Below are 16,062 nucleotides of genomic sequence, written 5' to 3'. Positions count from 1 at the left end.
TGAAGCTCTGGTGGATAGAGAAATGGAATAAAAATTCAGCTGAACTTTAGAAGGATGCTGAGCAGACATTTCCTTTGGTCAGGAGCACTTTACATATACTTCAAAATCATAGGATATTATGATAAAATTTACCATTTATTTAAGATTATCTATGTGCTAGATACTTTCTATACATTGTCTCATTTAAATCTCACTACAATCCTAGAAGGTAAAGAGTATCTCCAATTTACAGTTAAGAAAGCTGAAATTTAGAGAGGTTAAGCAATGGACAAAAAATGGCAGAACCAGAAATTCAAACACAAATCATGTTCTTTTCAGTGTAATATGTTGTCTCTTTTTATTTCTTTTGGCCCTGTATCTACATTTCACTACTAAAAGATGTCAGAAAAATGTTCTTGACAGATGTAATCCCAGTGCAATACCACTGAAGCATTTAAGAAAATTGTGCCCCAAACCCTTACATGGACCCTTTTCCAGTTGTCCTGACAATTTGTTTTATTTAGTTATGTTGGATAAAAAAGGTAGGAAGTTTAAAGTTGTAACAGAGGTCAAGAGCCAAAGGGAATGTTTGGGAGGCAGAGAAGGGGGTAATAGAGAAAGGAGGAGTTGTATAGACATGGAGAACAGAGAGGCTTTTTGACTGCCTCTCTATTGCTCATATATCAAAACTAGCCCACCAGGGTGAACCCAGCTTTCTGGAGAGAAAAACTTGCATCAAATGTACAATAATTGACCTCTGTCTAATACTTTGTGCCAGGCACTGTTTTAAGTGACTTACATGTATTAACTCATTTACTCCTAAAAAAAAAAAAAAAACTTATGAGGCAAATCTTATCATTAATCACATTTTACATATTTGAAAATTGAACCAAAGAAGTGGCTATGATCACATGAGGAAACTGAGACATAGAGTTGAATACCTTGCCCAAGGTCAAGTTAATAAGTGATGGAATTTAAACTTAGGATACTGGCTCCGGAGCCATGTTCTTACCCATCATTTTATATTACCCCTCTCAATATGTTGTAAGGATAAGCATTATTTTAGGAAATATTTACTTTGGGTATATATTGAGTGTGTGAGTGTGTGCACTAATATTTGTGTTGCGTTGCAATGTAAAATATATTTATTTCTGTGAGTCACAGATAAAAGTGTCTAAAACCTACTGCTCTAGCAATAGTATTGCTGAATTATACATCTTCAGCGTCTAGGCTGAAGGATAATGCTAAATTACTCTCTAAAACAATTTTACCAAATCAGATTCCCACCAGCAGTGTGAGAGAAACCTGTGTTCTATATCCTCACCTGAACTTAATAGTGTCAGGCTTTTAATATGCTGCCAATCCAAACGGTGTGAAATCATATCTTATGTGGTTTTAAATTGTATCTTTCTGATTTCTATTACATATTTTCATATATTTTGAGTATTCAGATTTTGCCCTTCAAGAACCATCTGTTTATATCTTTTTCTTGTATATTATGGCATGCAATACAAATGTATACAATACAACATACAACAACAGCAACTCTTTGAAGGAGCCAGCAGTACAGATGAAGAAACTCAGGCTGGCAGAAACCTTGCTTAAGGTCACTAAGCTAATGGGTTATTGAGTTGGCATTTGAGTCCAGACCCAGGGGACCTATTAGCCTATGGCTTTTGTTTTATAATACATGCCAGGGACCAAGCCATGCTCGTAAAAACAGAAGAAGGGAACAAATAAGATCAAGCATATAACAATATGCTATGTGTCTAATTAGGTTTTGTGTAATTAACGTAGGTTATTTCTTTGTGTCTTCACGAAAACTTGTGAGATAAAACATGTTATCCTCATTTTACAGGTAAGGAGACTGAGGCTCAGGGAAAGGAAAGATTTGCATTTGAGAGGTTAAGTTATAGCCAAGAAGAGGCAGAATCACAATTCAAACAGAGGTCTGTGTGATTCCAAAGTCCATGCAGGTTCACAATAGTGCCTGTCCATAGATATTCTTGGTATGAGGTAAAGGCCTCCCACAAATCATATCTGCCTCATTTCCTAGAGCCATGTTTTGACCTCCTGCTTCACCTTCTTCTTAGAGCCCCAACGAACTGCTTCTATGTGGAGATGGCCAGGACCACACCTACCTTTTTTGTTTCTTTTTTTGTAGAATCCTGGTCTGAGGCAGCCTTAACTAACTGGCCCAGCACACGGCCTCCCATTAACCAGTCAAACGAGATGAGTTCCCAGCCAACTTCCACAGATTCATCTTCTACTGCCTCCAGACTTCTCTGAAAAAGCCCACTCAGGATCTCAACACCTTCCATGGTAAAACAGAAATTCTTAATCAGAACTGTCAAACTTGACTGCACATTAAAACCACCTGCAGAAGTTAAAAAAAAAGCCTTGATGCCCTAGTAAAAGCCCAGACCTGTTACATCAGAATCTCTGAGGACAATTCCCAGGCATCCATAATAGCTAAAGCTCCCCAGATGATTATAATGTATAGCCAAGATTGAGAACCACTGTTAAAACATCTTCTTCAAGTTCCAGTAGCCATACGCACAGTGGTTTCCACATTTTAGTGTTCATGAAAACTTCTTGGAGTATTTGTTATGATTCAGATTTGTGGACCTCACCTCTAGAAAGTCCATGTTTTGGTTTGGACCCAAGAGTCTGCATTCTTAACAATCACCCCAGATAGTTTCACTGCAAGTCAATAGCCGATCACATTCAGGGAAATGCTGCACTAAGGGAAGGGCTACATGGAAGTGAGATGGAAGTAAAAGGTCTCTGGCCCTTTAAGGACTAATTAAGAAACTACCTTTAAAGCTATGGAGCACAGCAAGCAAGGGCTGCTTTTTCTCATCCTAGTGGATAAGGTAAGGGAGCAGGTCCTGGAATGGACCTCTCCTTTAAGGATACCTCAGCATCCGAGTAAGTGTTATCTTGTTCCTAACCCTGAAGAGCAAGAAGGATATGCTGTGTTGTTCCACCTGTTGTTTCCGTTTGTTTTGATGTGAAGAGGCCAAGTTAAGAGACCTCCTTTTGTCCAGAAGATTCTCCCAGAGGAATTGATATAGGGCTTGCCTGCTTGCCTTTCATTTTTTCTTGCCCCGTCTTTTGTGGTTGTGGAGCCATATGCAGTTACCTATGTGAAAGGAAAGGCTCAGAGTGACACCCTTTGGGTTTGGGCTGGAGTGTCTTGCTGAATACCACACCTTTCAAGATGGTCCTCCTCAGCATCCTTAGAATTCTTCTTTGGGGACTGTTGCTTTTTATGGAACACAGGGTCCAAATGGTAGGGCAGCCCTCTATTGCCTTCATGGCTGATGACTCTTCCTTGCCCCTGATTCGGGAGCTGCTAGAAGAAGCTCCTGGCCAGCAGCAGAGGAAGCCCCAGGTCCTCGGGCACCCTTTGCGGTACATGCTGGAGTTGTACCAGCGTTCAGCTGATGCACGTGGGCACCCTAGGGAGAACCGCACCATTGGGGCCACCATGGTGAGGCTGGTGAGACCCTTGGCCAATGTAGCAAGGCCTCTCAGAGGTGAGTTATCATACCATACTGTCCTGTCGGGAAGAGAAGTGGGGGAAAAAGAGTGTAGAGAAAGGGAACCTGTGAGTTTATTGTCAGGCTTCATTACCTAGTGGGTGAGTTGTTTTCTCAGGCTTAGATTTCAAATGATGGAAAAGTTGGAAGAAGATGGCTCCAAGGCTATTTCCCTTTAGCGTCCCAATTTGAGAACAGATTGCCTTGGGACCTACCTGAGGAATCTCTCTCAGGCCTCAGGAAAACTGAATGATGTGTCAGCTCCTGTCTTTCTAAGAAAGTCTTATTGCTTTTTATGTCACTGAAAACTATAATTGAGAAACACTCTTATGTATTCTCATTGGGGGGGCCTCTTTATGTGTGGTTGTATTCTTATAAGGCAAAGAGCACAGGATACTGAATTGGGGAAATTTGCGAGAGTAGACAGAAACAAATTAATATCAGAAGTTCCGTATACCTGGTTCGGTGAACACCTGCTATTGTATATAATCCTTAAGGACGATGACTACCGTTAGCTCTCATGGAGCAATTAGCCTAATTTTTAAAGTTAAAACTAAAGCACAGAAGTCAAATAACTTGCAACATTCACATAGACAGTGGGTGGCAGAGATAGTATTAGAGAGATTAAGTCTGCCTGATTCTGAAGTTTCCATAACTTCTCAAGTGTTTAGATATAGTATGTTGATATCCTTGTATACCAAGCAGTTTTTCTATTGTCCATATTGCTAGTTTGGTAATAGCAATTGCTAGTATTGTCCATATTGCTAGTTTGGTACTAATGGTATTTTAGGATTTTCTTTGTTCCCATCGTGCTTGATTTTAAAAAAGTCTTCATTAGATACTGATTCAGAAAACCAGTAGGCTTCTGAAGTACAGGGCTTTCTAGGGAATGCAGAAAGTCATCAACTTCAAGGAAATCTTGGGAACCCGGTGAGATTAATTTTGGGTCTTTGCTAGTTTATACTCTCTCTCTTAAATGAAGCAACCAATATTCCCCTAGCTAACCTTTATGTGAGTTTACCATGTGCCAGGCATTGGGCAAAATACTTCACAAACATCTTCCTTAATCCTCACCACTAGCATAGGAGGTAGGTACTATTAACATAATCATTTTGTAGGTGAAGAAATTGAGGCTCAGAGTAACTTACTCAATCTAACACAGCTAGTAATTGGTAGAGCTGGGTGTCAAACCCAGGTTTTCAAGCTCCAGAGCCAGTGCTCTTAATCATCCTGCTGTGCTGACTCAACAGATTTTAATTGCGCACCAGGCACAGTGTTTGGGTTAGGTCTGAAAGGGCAAATAATGGTTCCCCTGACCTCTAGAAGCTCCCATTAAGGTATAATGGACAGATAGGTAACGGTGTTAGAGCATGACCGATGCTTTGACATTTGACAAGGATAAGCAGTAGGGCTCCCAGGACATGAAAGAAGAAATAGGTCACTGTTTAAAGCCAGCGAAGGGAAGCAGGGAGATAATGAAATACTTCATTGAAGAGCTAATATTTTAGCTGGACCCTGAGGAAGGAGTAAAGAGACTATGTGTAGAGGGAGAGACAGGCATTCTGACTGAGGAAAGGGAAAATAGCTTGGGGTTAGTGGAGAGTCACTCAACAAATATTTAACACCTACTGAAAGCTAGGCACTATTTTAGGTGCTGGCATACAGATATGATCAAGACAGGCATGGTTTTCATGGATGAGACAGATAAGTAAAAGCAGGTAATTGCGAATTGTGGTAAGTGCTATCAAAGAATGAAATTGATTTTGATAGATAATAACTGGATCCTTCCTTTACGTGGGATTGTCAGAGAATGCATCTTTGAAGAGGTGACGTTTGAGTTGAGACCTGTAAGATAAGTAACTAGGCATGAGAAGAGTAGAGAAAAGCCTGATTTAGGCAGAGGGAACTATGTGTGCTATGGCCTAGAGGGTGGAAACAAGCGTGTCTGACCTGAAGATTAGAAGGAAGATCAGTATGGCTGAAGTGTATTGAGCACTGTGAAGCGTGGCAGGAAACGAGGCTGATGAGAGGCAGAGACTTACAGGTCATTGTAAGGAATCTGGATTTCATTCTGAGTGCAGTAGAAAGCTGTGCACTATTTGCACAGTTTGTAGAGATGATAAGGGGCTAGAAAGGAGGATGCCTAGAATTACAACACTGTCTTGGTCTGACTGTTGAACATACTGGCATCTAGGGACTCTGGAAAGGATCCAGAAATGGATGACAAGAGTACAGGGACAGATCTCTCCATTAGGAGATGACCCAGCTGAATTGAACTTGCCTGGAGAGCTATGCCAGGTTCAATGACACAGGATGTGTGAGTCAGCCATTTCCCTGAAAAATTCTGAGCAGACCCTTCCTGGCTCTGATCCTTAGCCACTCCACCCTGCTTCTGGAAATATGTGATGTCAAGGTCTGAAAGGAAAGGGCAGTTCCTCACCAGACAGTCTGCTAGAGGTTGGGTTGGGCTCTTTCTCAGGCAGGGTGGGGCAGGTATATGGGTGGGCCTCTTGGAAAGAAGATTATAGGATGGGAGTGTAGAGTAACTTGAGAAAGCAAATACAAGTTTGGCTTGGGCTCTGTGTGAATGATGTCTAGTGACCCAAACTTGAGGGTGTATTTAGCATAAGTTGAATCTGAGCTATGAAAAAATATCCTGATGACTCAAGATATTAAAGCACTTCTACATTGACCAGTCCAGGCCTACTGAAAAATCCAAGCTTGTGTATTCAGTGAAGGAGGAAGGTTAGGTAAATAATATGTAAATTAACACGCAAATGTTTAGCAGTAAGATGTTTGAAGATAAAAGCAGCCATTTTCTTGCAATGCCTGTTTTTTGTTATCTTTGCTCTGGACCTTTTTTTTCAGGAGAGGGTGCAGAAATTCAGAGCACTGTGGACCCAGCTCTCCAACCTTTTGGCCACTGGGTGTCAGCATTACAGTCTGGATTAATCCCCAAGAGGCTTTCAGCTTCTGGTAGAATTCTTAGCAGGCAAAATATTTATCTGAACAAGGCCTTGTTGAAAATGGTATTTAGGGGCCTGGTGGTACAATGAATGCACATGAATAATCATTTCCAGTAAGAAATGAACAAGGAGAGCCTGAGGGTTAAGGGGAAAATGGTTTAAGAAGGAACAGCTGCTCAAGAAGCAATTCTTAATGTAGAAGATGGAAATGGCAAAACAGCTGCCCCCACTAGGGAAAAATAGACAAAATTATTTTGTGGCATCGTGGTCCCAGATTTGAAGTGATGGCAGGCCATAGATAGCCCCCAATATTGGGCTGTTACTTCAAAGTTTCATCTGTATAATGATATGACAGGAGAACTCATTCTTAATTCATGCATGTCTCAACAATTCTCTTAATTGATCACTTTTAATAGTCAACTAATACTGATCTTCTTCCATACACACAAAATAATTCCATATTTGGTTTTTTTTTCTCTCATCCTCTGTTGTGAGTGATCTAAAAATGGAACACGATATCTTTTTAAGGGAATCCTACTTGGGCTCAAATCTTGATTCTACCATATACTGGCTTTGTATGTACTCTGGCATAACTTCTCTGAGCCTCAATTTCTTTGTCTGCAAAGTGGTGATAATTACTATCTCATAAGGCTACTTCAGATTAAAGGGCTAATGCTTTAAAACATCTAATAGTAAATGCTTGACAAATGATAGTGATTATTATGGTCTTGCTTTATTTTAAGGGCTGCTTACAGCTGTTAGTTTGTATTGAGCAGAGTCGTGAGGGAGATTCAGGCTCCAGGTAAGAAGCTAATCTTCTGCTCTTGTCCCCTCCTATGCAGGCCCCTGGCATATAAAGACCCTGGATTTTCCTTTGAGACCAAACCGAGTAGCATACCAGCTAGTCAGAGCCATTGTGGTTTACCGCCATGAACTCCACCGAGCTCATTTCCATCTCTTCTGCCACATGCAACCCTGGCTCCAGAAAAGCCAAACCAATCACTTTCCTTCTTCAGGAAGAGGTTTCTCAAAGCCTTCATTTCTGTCCAAAGCTTGGACTGAAGTGGATATCACACAACATGTTCGCCAAAGGCTCTGGAATCCCAAAGGACGCAGGGTTCTACGACTCCGCTTCATGTGCCAGCATCAAAAAGGTAGTGAGATTCTTGAACTTCAGTGGCATGGCACTTCATCCTTGGACACTGCCTTTTTGTTACTCTCTTTCAATGACACTCATGAGAGTGTTCAGAAGGCCAAACTTCACCCCAGAGGTCTGGAGAAATTCATGGAAAGGGACTCTTCTCTTCTCTTGCGGAGGGCCCGCCAAGCAGACAGTATCATATCTGGGGTCCCTGGCCTCTCTGGGGAACATGATAGGACTCAAAGTAAAAAGTGTTCCCTCCAACGTTTCCAGGTCAGCTTCCACCAGCTGGGCTGGGATCACTGGATTATTGCTCCCTACCTATATACCCCAAACTACTGTAAAGGATCCTGCCCTCGAGTACTACACTATGGTCTCAATTCTCCCAATCATGCCATCATCCAGAACCTTGTCAATGAGCTGGTGGACCAGAGTGTCCCTCAGCCCTCCTGTATTCCTAATAAGTATGTTCCCATTAGCATCCTTTTGGTTGAGGCAAATGGGAGTATCTTGTACAAGGAGTATGAGGATATGATTGCTCAGTCCTGTACATGCAGGTGATAGCAAAAGTAAATCTAGCTCAGGTTCTGAGAAATTGGAAGAATGTTTAACATAACAAAACAAATATCCGTGTTAAAGCTGCAAGTGTTCTACCTGTGGTCATCTACCAATTCTTTGGGTTCCATTCCTTGCCCTAAATGTTACTTAAGTCTCTTCTCCCCATGTATGAGGTCCTCACTTTATACAAACTGTTCTGATACCAAACATTAGTACAGTTTGACCGCTAGTCAGAGCCCTTAAAGATGTTCTTTTGGAGATACCCAGCTTTCTTTTCTCTTTTTTTTTCTTTATGTTGGCTTTGTTAAAAGTCACTAATCCATGATAGTAGAACTTCTGGAATTGTCCTACCAAGGTCTGCAAAGATTAAATCTTCCTAGTAGTCATCTTTTTGAGGCTTTCTAGAAGACCATGGTTTAAGAAAGCCACTTGAGATTTTACTCCTTTATGTTGCCTCCTGTATCCTCAAAACTAGTATGTCATCAGAAAGACTGCCTGCATCTGTGTTTGCATTGCCCTCTGAATCTAAAACTAACTTTTCTCAGATGGATTAAAAAATGTTTAGGTAATAATCTCCATTGAAATCTTTGGCAGGAAACAGTGTTTCTAAAATATCAGGGATTTTCCTCTCAGCCTCTGAACCTGGGGAAAGTATATGGGATCCCTTTTCTGGGGTAAGGAGAACAGCCTTTGATAAGACTGATAGGAGAACTTGAATATGGACCTGAGGATAATCACTTCAAAACCACCTGCATTTATGGTGAGAGGAAGAGTTATCATTTAGGATTATGTATGGGGGAGTCATTTTAAGCTTTCTAGGGAACAATGGATTTCACAGTGCATTGTTTTATATAATACTTAAATCTCTGTTAATTATCATTAAAAAAATCTCCCTGGTGGCTCAGAGGCTAGGAGTTGGCCTGGTCAGGGGTGGAGGAGTAGAAGGTTTCATCCCAGAAGCTTGAAGGGCTTTGGGGGAAGGGTGAGATGTTCTGAAGCCTGAGACCAACTTCATTCTAGCCTTGCCTGTTTGTGAGTTCAATTTGGCTCTGGGCTGGATCTCTGTGGGGAGATGGGCTTGCTGTTTGGGGAGGCATGAAGTCCTGCTTTAAACTAAATGATGCTTGCAATGTGACTCTTTTCTACTCCTGTACTGTGCTGAAGTGATGGAGACTGGGCTGTGTTACAAATAAATCTTTTGTTGTTGAAGAGAATCTTGAATGTTTGAAGGATTGGGAGTGGGTGGAAGGAATTTATTTCCTTTGTTCCCTTTAACTATGATCTGGAGCTCAATCCTAATCTCCAAGGGTGGGGCTGCAGACTCCTATGAGGTTCTCCTTAAAGGCAAAACTGCTAGTGATCAGCCCTTCCCAAGGGGTCTCTTTGAGGAAGCCCAGTAAGGCATCTACCCTGCCCAACTTTTCCTTGACTAGTCTTATGACCATTCACAGTGGGATGGAACTGATTTAGGGTAGGTGCGTATCTTTGCCAAATGTAAACCCCTTCCCCACCATCACCATTTTTTTCATTTATCTATCAGATTAACTCATCTTACCATTCCCTTCTCAATAATTGGTTCTGGCTAGATAAAATATCTTACACATCTATAAATATAGAAATTTTATTCTTCTGGAGGAGCTGTTTTTTAAACATCCTTTCATCCATCTATCATATCTTTAGGAATCAGTACAGATGTTTTTTTTATTTCCTGAATGTCCCTCATGACACTCCAGACTTGGGTACGTGCCCTACCTCTGTACTCACATAAGTACTATTTGCTTTCTTTTAACACATTCTAGTGTAACTGTATTTGTTGCCAAAGGTGAAGTGCTTTTGGGATTTTAAACTGTTTTACCCATTTCCATATTACTGGATCCTGGCACATAGTAGGTCTTCAAGGAATATAAACATAAGACAGTGACTCTTTCTGTGATCCACTCTTCCTAACAAACATTTTAATGCTCACATTTCATTCATTTTCCATTGGAATAAGTGTAATATGATATCCCTTGTACATAAAGATTATTTTTATACCCCACTATTTCAAAACCATCAACCAAGTTGCAATAGAATGTGACAACTATGTTCCTGAATGAGGCAGTTTCAGAATCATTGTAATATGTGGCAAGTTGACAGAATAAATGTGCGCTTCCAGTCTAGATATTTCCCTAGCCTGCTTGGGGTATACACAAATACCTAACAGGCCTGAAGACAGACCTTGTTCTCAGGACCAGATTCTGAATTCAGCATTTCAGTGCTCAGAATTTCCAGAAAATCATGGTCCGCTAGCTTTATGAGTCCTAAATACATCTGAAACTTAGTCTTTTTACGGAAGGCTCAGGGTTAACTGGCCACATTATCCATTAAGTCTTGAGTTGTCAGGATACCCAAGGAAAATACTGGCAGGATGGAGTCGTTGGTGGCTGGTGTTATGGATTCTCTTTTCCTTTGAAACACTGCTTTCAACTCAGCATTTTTTTCTCAAGTCTGAAGTAAAATATACACTATATATATATATATATATATATATATATATACTCAAACGTTCTCTCAGAAGGAAGGAAATAACTTACTAGTGGGGGAAGGCATGTAGGAGTATTTCAGCCCAGGTGGGTGGGAAGAAATGGTTACTTAGGCCAGAGAGGGAAAGCAGGGAGTAAAGCCCACCTTGTCCCAGCTTTCCCTATGAATAGATCAGAACTTCATTCAATGTATGGTTGTAAAAGGAGCAGGCATTTAAGCTTAATTCTGATCCTGGAGGTCTGTTGCATTTACCTTGGTAGTATGTTGTATCCAATGGGCCAAGCTGGAAGCACATGAAATTTATCTTCAGTTCCACCAAATACTTGGGTACTTCATTTTGTAAAAGAAGGTTTTATATCTTCAGTTAATTCTCCCAGCACTGTGAAACAGGAGGTATTCACCCCATTTAAAAAGAAAAAAAATAGAAATGTTTTATTGAGATATAATTTGCATACCATTAAAGCCACCATTTTAGTGTTTAATTCAGTGGTTTTAGTATATTCAAAGTTGGGTAAAATTCACTACAATCAACTTTACCACATTAAAAAGCCCTTGCCCAGTAGCCATTAATCTCCATCCCTCTACCCCAACCCTAGGCCCTGGTAAGCACTAATCCACTTTCTTTGTCTATGGATTATAGATATTTATATAAGTCAAATAATACAATATTTGGCTTTTGGTGACTGACTTCAATTTAATATAATGCTTTCAAGTTTCGTTTGTGTTGTAATTGATAAATAAAATTCTACTGTAGAATATACTACATCTTCTTTATCCATTCAACAATTGATAGGCATTTGAGTTGTTTCTACTTCTTGGCTATTGTGAATAATGATGCTATATTGTTGTGATGAGCACTAGGTGTTGTATATAGTGTTGAATCACTAGATTCTATACCTGAAACTAATATTACACTGTATGTTACCTAACTGGAATTAAAAACTTGGAAGAAAAACAAAAAAGGAATAATGCTGTCATGAATGTTTTTGTGCAAGTTTTTGTGTGGACCTATATTTTCAATCTTCATATATATATATATGAATATATCTATATATGAATATATAGTAGTAATGCTGAATCCTATGGTAACTCTTTTTAACATTTTGAGTAACTGCTAAACTGTTTTCCAAATTGGCTATACCATTTTATAATCCAGCAATGTATGAAGGTCTCAATTTCTCTACATCTTCACCAATACTTCTTATTGATTTTTTTTTTTAGCTGTGCTAGTGGAAGTGAAGTGGTATTTCATTGTGGTTTTCATTGCATTGATAACTAATGATGTTGAGAATCTTTTCATGTACTTATTATTTGAGACTTGCATATCTTCTTTCAATAAATGTCCATTGAAGTCATTTGCCCAGTTTTTAATTGAGTTATCTCTTATTGTTGAATTGTAAAAGGCTTTAAATATTCTAGATGTTAGTCCCTTATCAGAAGTATGACTTGCAAACATTTTCTCTAATTCTGCAGATTTTCTTTTAACTTTTTTAATGGTGCCCTTTGAAAGACAAAAGTTTTTAATTTGGAAAACAAGTCAACTATTTTCATCTTTTGTTGCTTATGCTTTTGGTGTCATCTAAAAATATTGAATAATCAAGGCCCTGAAGATGAACACTGATTGATGTCTTTTTCTAAGTTTGTGATAATTTGAGCTGTAGCATTTAATCCATTTTAGTTAATTATAAATATAGTTTGAGGGGGAAAGTCTAACTTCATTCATTTGCTCCTGAATATCCAGTTGCTGCAGCATCATTTGTTGAAAAAACTAATCTTCCCCCATTGAATTGTCTTGGGACTCTGGTTGAAAATGGACCATAGGGGGAAGGGACAAGATGGCGGGGGAATAGGAAGAGGCGCCTTTTCAGCTGGTACCCCAAAGTGAGCTGATTACCTAGGGAACTCCGATCACCCATGAAATCAGCCTGAGATCAGAATTATACACGTCTGGACCTCTACAGGGGCAGAAGACGCCAGTGGGCAGGTAAAGCAGAATGGGAACGGCTGACTGATACCGGAAGATAAACAAAAGGGGGAGGGAGCCACCAGTGGCGACCGGTGGGAAAGTAATACCCCAATACGAGCGAGAGTGCCCTGCATCTGGGGACCAGCATTAACTTGGAGACTGGTTGAAAGCACTCCAAAAGAGCAAAGGATCGCGGGGGGAAATTGTGGGAATTGGGGTGGCTAGGGACAGGGGCTTAAGTCCCCGGTACCAGATGGCCTCACCGGCGCAGAGGCAGAGAGAGTGCGGCGGAGATACCAGCTCCTGGTCCCTAAGCCGCCAGCGCGCCCCAGAGCGCGTGGGTTCTGGCTCCTGTGAGGGGATGGGAGCCGCGCCGGTCTGCAGAATGCGTGCTAGCCCTACCACAAAGCTCGAGATATGCGCGCACGTCCCTCAAGCTCCCCTGAGTTACAGAGGCCTGGCCGGCGGTCCTTGACCGGCGCCATTGTTTCAAAGCCTAAGCCGTGCAGGCACGAAACTCTTCCCCTGACAGGCGCGCAAAAGCCCAGCCTGGGGCTTACGGACCAGCGCCCCGTTCTCAGTGCCCCAGACGCGCGCCCGACCTATAGCCGCCTCTGAAAAGAGGTGCGCGCAAGACGGGCACTCCCAGCGCGGGCCGGCGGCAAAATCTCAGTGTACAATCACTGCTTGGAACCTCTCTGGCGGTAGGGAGCTCCCAGACAGCCGCCACTGCCTTGGCTTTGGGGACGAGCAAAAGATCCTGCGCCCCCAGGGTCTGCAACTTGGAACCTGCGCTGCCAGCGGCCAAGGGGGAATTTATTCAGCTTCTGCACCAAGACTGAGGCTTCTCTCTGAGACGGAGATCAGGGTGCAGTTTGATTTCTTCTAATACTACAAAAACCATCAAAGGCGGTCAAGGTGAGAGGGAAAAAAGTGAACAAGCAAAAAAACCGCCAGAGAACAAAAGCCTGAAAAAAAACAGTTTCCCCAGAGGCCACCCCCTTGAGGGGGGCGGGGGGACTCAACTCAGGAAACATCATTGACTGACAACCCACGTGGAAGGCCCCTCCTCCAGAAAACAAACCAAGAAAGAAAAAAAAAAGGACTACAAGAGAACCACCACTACTTCATAGGAAAACTTGTATTGTTCACTCGTTTCCACTATTCCGGTTCATATTTTTTTTTTACATATAGGTAATTTTTTTAACCTATTTACCATCACAGCGAGCTGTGCAGTACATCAAATTCCATAATACCTTTCTAACCTGAACTTTTTGATACATACACCTATGTTTTTCTTTTGCATTTTTATTTTTTGAATTCCTTTTTAAAAAATTTTAGTTTAGTTTAGTATATTCCTTTTTATTTTTATCCTCTAATATTCATATAGAGTTAACTTCAAAGTAATCCCCTTTCCCCAGTCAATACTACCCTTATAGGTAAACCAATTTTTAATCCCCTTTATCTTAGGAAAGTTGAGTCCTTTAACGAAGATATCAAGATACATCCAGGAAGAATCAAAACAACCTTCCTCGCACACACTGAGAATTTATAAGAACTCTCCCATCTTCTTCCACCAGTGTCTCTGTGTTTTTTGTGTTTGTCCTGATAGCATATAAATTTTACACTTGTGGTTCTTTTTGACGAGGTTCTTTCTTTATTTGCATATATATATATTTTTTCTCTTGCCATATACTTGTATCAGTCTTTTTATCTCTTTTTGTTTGTCTACTTCATATATCTTACCTTGCGGCCCATCTGGACTGAACCTTCTTTTTCATCTTCCCTTTCTTTCCTCTCTCTCTCTCTCTCTTTTTTCTTTTTCTTTTTCTTCTTTTCCTTTTTTTTTCTTTTTCTTTTACTTTTCTTTTGTCTCTCGTTTGGGTGGGGAATCCTGATTGCTCAGAAGTGTTCCAGGGTGCACCTTGACTGCACCAGAGTTGATACATCCAGCTACATCTGTTCAGTCTTCTCCCACCAAAATGACTAGGAGGAGGAATGCCCAACAGAAGAAAAATACAGAGGATGGACCTTCTGCAACAGAGCTAACGGCTATCAACATAGACAATATGTCAGAAAGAGAATTCAGGCTAACAATTATCCAGGCAATAGCTAGGTTGGAGAAAGCCATGGATGACCAAACAGAATTGATTAGGGCTGAACTGAAAGCGACCAGACAGGATGTTCACAATGTTAGGGCGGAGCTTAAAGCTACCAGGAAGGAGGTTCTCAATGCTCTCAATGAGTTCCAATCTAATCTAAACTCTCTCAAAGCTAGGGTAACTGAGACAGAAGATAGAATTAGTGATCTGGAAGACAAATAGATAAAGAGAAAGGATCAGGAGGAAGCCTGGAACAAACAGCTTAGAAACCACGAAAACAAAATCAGGGAAATAAATGATGCCATGAAGCGTTCCAACTTCAGAATTATTGGAATCCCTGAAGGGGAGGAGAAAGAAAGAAGTCTAGAAGATATCGTGGAACAAGTCCTTCATGAAAATTTTCCGAATCTCGCAAATGAAACCAGCGTTCATGTAATAGAGACTGAATGGTCTCCACTAAAGATTATACATTCCAAAAAAACATCACGACACCTGATAGTCAAATTGAGGAATTATAACTGTAGGTATAATCTCTTGAAGGGCACCAGGGCAAAGAGGCTCCTTACTTACAGAGGGAAGCCCATCAGAATAACGTCAGAGCTGTCCACAGAGACCTGGCAAGCCAGAAGAGGCTGGCAAGATATATTCAGGGCACTAAATGAGAAGAACATGCAGCCAAGAATACTTTATCCAGCAAGACTGACATTCAAAATGGATGAAGAGAGTTCTCAAGACCGGCAAGGCTTAAAAGACTATGCAACCACCAAGCCGACACTGCAGGAAATATTAAGGGGGGTTCTATAAAAGAGGAAAAATCCCAAGAATAGCATTGAACAGAAATATAGAGACAGTCTACGGAAAGAAAGACTTCAAAGGTAACTCGCTGTCAATAAAAACGTATCTATCAATAATCACTCTCAATGTGAATGGCCTAAATGCACCCATAAAACGTCACAGGGTTGCAGATTGGATAAAATAACAGGACCCATCCATATGTTCTCTACAAGAGACCCATTTTGAACCTAAAGATACACGCAGACTGAAAGTGAAGGGATGGAGAAGCATCTTTCATGCCAGTGGAACTCAAAAGAAGGCTGGGGTAGCGATTCTCATATCAGATAAATTGGACTTCAAACTAAAGACTGTAGTCAGAGATACAGACGGACACTACATAATCCTTAAAGGGACTATCCACCAAGATGATCTAACAATTGTAAATATCTCTGCTCCCAATATGGGAGCATCCAATTACTTAAGAAAACTGTTAATCAAGATAAAGAGT

The 16,062-nt window shown here is 40.8% G+C and overlaps 1 protein-coding gene and 1 long non-coding RNA gene across 2 annotated transcripts; one reads left to right on the top strand and one right to left on the bottom strand.

Moving 5' to 3' along the window:
- Positions 1-2,246: 2,246 nt before the first annotated feature.
- Positions 2,247-14,510, bottom strand: LOC122897108. Its single transcript, XR_006382469.1, has 3 exons — positions 14,425-14,510; positions 10,965-11,091; positions 2,247-2,293 (listed from the first exon to the last, which is right to left on the bottom strand). It is a non-coding gene; the product is annotated as an uncharacterized LOC122897108 (long non-coding RNA).
- BMP15 (bone morphogenetic protein 15) lies at positions 3,182-8,192 on the top strand. The gene is made up of 2 exons (XM_044235264.1): positions 3,182-3,521; positions 7,333-8,192. Exons 1-2 carry the CDS (start codon positions 3,203-3,205, stop codon positions 8,190-8,192), a joined length of 1,179 nt encoding a protein of 392 aa, XP_044091199.1. The 5' UTR covers positions 3,182-3,202.
- Positions 14,511-16,062: the final 1,552 nt, after the last annotated feature.

This window comes from Neovison vison, chromosome X (genome assembly GCF_020171115.1).
Source record: "Neovison vison isolate M4711 chromosome X, ASM_NN_V1, whole genome shotgun sequence".
NCBI lineage: Eukaryota > Metazoa > Chordata > Mammalia > Carnivora > Mustelidae > Neogale > Neogale vison.
The sequence above is the reverse complement of the archived record's forward strand: the minus strand, read 5'-3'. Positions and strand labels throughout refer to the sequence as shown.